The sequence below is a fragment of the Thunnus albacares genome, chromosome 23 (genome assembly GCF_914725855.1).
Source record: "Thunnus albacares chromosome 23, fThuAlb1.1, whole genome shotgun sequence".
Lineage (NCBI taxonomy): Eukaryota > Metazoa > Chordata > Actinopteri > Scombriformes > Scombridae > Thunnus > Thunnus albacares.
This window is the reverse complement of record NC_058128.1, coordinates 16123060-16128657: the sequence shown is the minus strand read 5'-3', so window position 1 is coordinate 16128657 and position 5598 is coordinate 16123060. Positions and strand designations below refer to the sequence as shown.

General features: G+C 39.7%; 1 protein-coding gene across 1 annotated transcript; it reads left to right on the top strand.

Moving 5' to 3' along the window:
• Positions 1–348: 348 nt before the first annotated feature.
• LOC122975157 (cyclin-dependent kinase inhibitor 1B-like) lies at positions 349–3446 on the top strand. The gene is made up of 3 exons (XM_044343424.1): positions 349–1065; positions 1548–1706; positions 2124–3446. The coding sequence occupies exons 1-2, from the start codon at positions 645–647 to the stop codon at positions 1691–1693; spliced, it is 567 nt and encodes a 188-aa protein (XP_044199359.1). The 5' UTR covers positions 349–644; the 3' UTR covers positions 1694–1706; positions 2124–3446.
• The last annotated feature ends 2152 nt before the right edge of the window (positions 3447–5598 follow it).

Here is a 5598-nt window from a genome sequence, read left to right as displayed (position 1 = left end):
TTCATCCACCACAGCTTTACAGTGCATGAACACAGGGATACAAATGACAGTTAATGAGATCAAATGAAATCTGTGAGCATTATGTGCTCAGTTAAACCAGCTGGGATAAATCAGGTGTTAACGGAGAGATAAAACATAATAACGCACTCCTTATAACTACCACCTCCCTTCTGTTGGCTTTTTCATATGTACTTAACTAATCAAACTAATTAATTAGGCCATATTCATGTGTAGAGTTAATCCAATCCTGCTCTGTGTTGTTGTTGCCCCTGTTCGACTTTAAGAGAGCTCTATGGGCGGTCCATAGTTCGCAGACCAATGAATCGCCTTCTCTGTTTAAATACTCCTTGATGTCAACTTTCCTTCTTCACTCGTAGCTCCCTCTAACGCCATGTTGGCTGTTATGACTTGACTTGTTGTTTTCATCAGCTTTACTACGGACTTTGACAGGAGTGGCTCTCTTAAATCCCCCTGCGCATTTGGAGACGCTTTATTCCAATTTTTGCGCGTCACGTGTTTTGGATGATACGCGCGGAGTATGCATGCAGCATTCCCCTGACTTTGCTTTTGAAAGGAATACTACTTGGAATTAGCAGTCTTTGAAAGGGTTTGGTTGTTGTTTGTGTTTTTTTCCCCCTTGTCATATGTGCAACAAAATGTCAGATGTTCGCCTTTCTAATGCGAGCCCGACATTGGAGAGGGTGGATGCGCGGCAGCCAGACAACGTCAGACCTCCGGTCCGTAGAAATCTCTTCGGTTCACCTGATCGAGAGGAGTTACGGAGGTATATGACAGCTACGATTCAGGATGAAGTGCAGGGTTTCGTTGAGACGTATAATTTCGACCCCGTCAACAACAGACCGACCTCTCCGGGTAATTTCGAGTGGCAAGAGGACAGCGACGCACCGGAGTTTTATCGCAGACCGCCTCACGGTAGCCAGCGGCCCCAGCGAAATGTGGACTTGCCTGTGGATGACCGACAGGATGCCGTGGAGGAGAACGAGAGGCAGTCGGTTCGCCTTCAAAACAGAGACGGTTCAAGGAAAAGACCCTCAGGAGATTCAGGTGATCACTCTTTACTTGTTGAGGCTGTCACGCACTTTTGTTCCCCCGGTGTAGGCGCACCCTGTGTGCCCCCTGTGCCGCAATGCAGAGGCGCGCAAGCAACAGTTGTGTCCGGAGTTGAACCGTGCGCTGCGATCGCGGTGGATGTGTGTCTGAAAACAAAGTGAAGCATGGCGCAAAGCACCCGGGAGAGCAAGGAAGCAAACTCAACATTTCTTTACACATGTTTAATTTATTTAATCTTGTTATTTATTGTGACAACACAGTGCACGTTTGCTTAGACGATCGCGTATTACGTCGTAGTTCGCATTTCCCTTTTCTCATAAGTCGAGTTATTCTCGGTAATAGTGAAATTTCTGCAGCAGCAGCAGCAGCAGAAGCCTACCGAGACTGTCAGGTGCTTTTCAAAGAGGACGTGCAGCTTTACACGCCAACAACTTTTCAGCGTGTTTTTTTTTTCAATTATTATTATTGTCTGCCAGGTCCCTGTTCCAGCGAGTGTCAGAGTAAAAGGTCGCATACCGACGAAGATGATGATGACGACCCGTCGGGAGGTGCAGGAAATCAGGCTGTTAAAGCCGTGGAGGAGACCCACAGCAGGCCAGACAACAGCGCGGAGGTCCAGTGAAAAACAGTGCCAGGTTAGAAATCAGTGTCTCACTTTTGCACTATTGTTAAGGGTTTTGACTTGTTGATAACACACAGATTTTCAGTGCGTTAAATCGTGATGATCGGCTTTCATATTACCTGACAAGAGAGTGTTTTGTTTACTTGTTTATCACCAGCATCTTTAACATACAGCACAGTTGTGAAAGTACACATTTCTTTCTTGCACGCAGCACTAACACGTCATCAGCCTAACTTGCACATTGTTGTATTATCCTCATGAGCCCTTCATAGTATGACTGTACACCCTGTGTGTGTGTGTGTGTGTGTGTGTGTGTGTGCGTGTGTGTGTGTGTGAATGCGTGTGTGTCTGCATTAGGGATATCAAGCATGAGCAAACTGCTTTTTCAGTTGCACCATTCAACAGCCTGTTTCCTCTTTATATCCCACAGTGCAGGGAGACTTGTTGCTGGTGGAATACTGTGTAGCCTTGCTCAGCATCTGACAGACCGGAGAAAGAAAAACAAAAGCAGCCTTTCCTACGAAGGGAGGAGGAGAGGCTGCACAAGCACTGAATATGTACACTAGCAAGTTTTGGCACTCATTTAAATTAAATTGCCTCAGAAGCAGCAGACGATGTAGCAGTGTGCAAATGGATTTTTGCTCATTTTTTTTATTACTACCTATGTTTCAGATGTAGCACATAAAAAAGCATAATATGCTTTTCATACCTTTTGTTAAATGTATTTGAATAAGTGTGTGAATTTGACTCGGGGGATTGCAGTGCAATTTCCAAAAGAGAAATATTATTTTGTTAAAGTGGTCATATTGTATCATTATTCAGGTAATTGATGTAAGTTAAAAATGCAGATTTCAAAAGTCAGGGTTATGTGGAAACAAAATGTCTTCACTTTTTCTATGGCTTTATGTGTCCCAGTGTTATATCTTTGTTTTTGAAGGCCCAGATGGCCACACTGTTGAGGGTCCATCTAACTGGGAATAGCCATGATAGATAAAGTTTACATGCAAATAATGTCTCCTTATTTCCCCAATTTTATTTCATTATCTTTTTTTTTTTTTTTTTTTTTTTTTTTTAGGGGTTTTTGCCAAAGTTTGTGCCTTTTTTGTATGGGGAGGGGGGTGGGTGGCTAAACTGCTGAGCAATATCCAACCAAATTTAACAATATTTGCTAATAGTCCTAAGAATTAGCTTTCTATTTTTAAATTAGGTGTTTTAATATTTTAGTGACTTATATGTCACACACCGTATCCCCCCCTCTTGTAATAAATGGTGTAGTCCAGATTAACATAGGTCAAACTTGTAAAAAAAAAAAAAAAAAAAAATCACTGGGCTACTTTTATGCAAATATGTGAATCAAAGATTTGTCTCTTGTGGTGTGAAATTCATGTGGAACATGTAATTGCACTATTGTTAATTTCTCATTCTTGTGAGGGCAGAAAAGCAAAGTTACACTGCCTCAGTTGGTGTAAAACTTTGAAGTGTACCTGTGTTTCTTTTTTTTTTCTTTTTTTTTTTTTTGAAAAACACTGAAAATATTATACTAACTTATTTATGTTGAGCTTTTTTTGTGGGTGTATGTATAGCTTCCCAAAGCGACATTTTTGTGCATTTTGTGCATTTTTGTAAATATATATTTTCATTATTGTTTTTAAGATAAACTGAGCCTAATAATCGATTTTATACGTGTGTTTTGTATATTTTTTTTCTTCAATCTGCAATCTGATTGATTAAAAAGTAATGCTGGTGTAATGAATACATGAGCTCACTATTTTGATTCCAAAGCACACAACCACTCCTCCTTTAACAAACACACACACACACACAAAATTTAAAGTCCCCCTCCACTCGAAAAGTTGTTTTTCTTCTTGTTCCTACAGTTGAATATTTGAGCTTCTCTGTGCTGAATGATGTATGTGCAGAGTTTGACACTTGAGGGCTGTTTACACATTCATCTGCTGAAAGTGGAAAGCTGGAAGTGTTCATTGAAATTACAGTTTTAAGGGGCGGGCCCATGAGCGTGATTTGTGACAACACAAATATTTTGGAAGCCAATCCTGGTCCAATATGCAATTTACACAAGTGTAATGTGGAAACTTGAAGCCTCCAGTGCACAAACACTCAGGATTTACAGGGAAGTAGGAAATACTTTGTGTCCAGCTGTTAAACTGTTGATGTGAAAAATATTTGCATATTCATAGATTCAGTCATTTTTAATGAGGGACATCGAGTAAATGTCATTTTAAGGAATTTAATGAGGTGATGATACATTTTTGTGGAGAAAACAGGTCGGACACAAATAATTATTCAGAGTATTTTATATACATCTTAAAACATGTCTGGAGGGGACTTTTAAGTGATCCGCCCATGTAAACTGGTAGACTCATCATAGTGATTACAAAGTCTTACACAAAGACGGGAGGGAAGTACAACCAAAAGAGGTTTAATGTGTCCTGCAGTGTGAGAAACAACAAGGCAGTGATATGATCAATAGCTGTACCATAACTGATCAACCACTAATGAACCACTTCATGCACGGACTTATTTTGAGGGTTTAATTACCTCATTTATTGTCAATGAGACATTAGACATTAGTCAATTAGATCATAATTTAGCTGTGAGCTTATTTTTGTAGGAACTCCACTACCAAAACATTTCCCATAATTTGCCGAAAAGGACTTCTATGCAGTCACAGTAATGTTTGGTATAATTAAAATTATACAAGATTAAATTATGTGTATTATTGGATAAAAATCCAGTACACCGTGCTCATCTTGAGTGCAGATACAGCACCAGAGTGCAGGCTGTGACTGTGCTGGATTGTCTCACCCCAGCTCTGCCTCTAAAGTTGAAAACAACAAGGGGTATGTCCTGAGGAAAAAGAGGGAAAAAAAGTTTCTGGTTATTGGCTTTCCCTGGCTCCAATCACAGCAGAGAGAAGAAAAGCAGACCACTTAGGAGCTAGCCAGTCACAGAGATGTGGGCGGGAGCCTGAACAGTACAGGCTGTTCTTTTCATAAAACACACACCACCCAATTAGTTTCATTGGCTGCCTCTTTCCTGTTGATACCAGTGTGTAGGAGTCAAATACAGAGTGAGTGAGAGAGAGATTCCTATAATACTTCATACTGGCTGTGAGTGCATCTGCAGTAATTACTAGTGAGCTCATGGCCTTCCTGTAAACTTTTAGAAAGAATTTAACAATCTGTTTCTTCCTTTATTTGTTAGTTTTGAACAGAGGACTTGTTAAATGCCAGCATTATGTAAAACATAGCATCAATAATATGATGCTGTCCTGAAAAGTAACACAAATATGTGCTGTCACAAAGAAAACTAATATTTTTTTTATCATCTCTCAACTCTGAGGAAACTTCTGATGACGTTACCCAACAGATGGAGCATTTAAAGAGAACTTTACCAACCTGGGTGTTCCTCTCATATTTTGTCTAGTATGACTATTGGTCATGAAAGCATTTTACTCATCACTTACACATCACTTACACTGACTCACAGACTCCTGCAAGAATCAAGTTGATCAGGATAAGGAGTGCAAGACTCCTGGTTTTCCAAAGATGCCAGTTTAACAAAAATAGTCTGGAAGTAAACACAGAAAGTAGCTACTGCAACTACTGAAAATCCCTGTAGCTACTGTATTGAAGCTGGCTACATAAAATAGCAGCTTTGAGATATAGTTTTTGTACAATTACATTTTGTTTGTTTGCACTGATAGTAAAATATGTATTACTGCTACTTAAAGTATACTTAAAACAGTCATATTTAGTAATCAATGGTACCGACAAATACATGAAAAGTATAACATCAGTATATTTAAAGGATATGTCTTTCTATACCTATACTTTCTATTCTTATTGTCAACAAAGCAGAGCCAAACCAACAATGAATTGATC

What these genes read in the sequence shown, in the direction of transcription:
- LOC122975157 (XM_044343424.1), top strand. Translation starts at nt 645, where the DNA reads ATGTGCAACAAAATGTCAGATGTTCGCCTTTCTAATGCGAGCCCGACA. An exon ending in AAGACCCTCAGGAGATTCAG is followed by an intron (nt 1,066 to 1,547) that starts GTGATCACTCTT and finishes ATTGTCTGCCAG; the next exon opens with GTCCCTGTTCCAGCGAGTGT.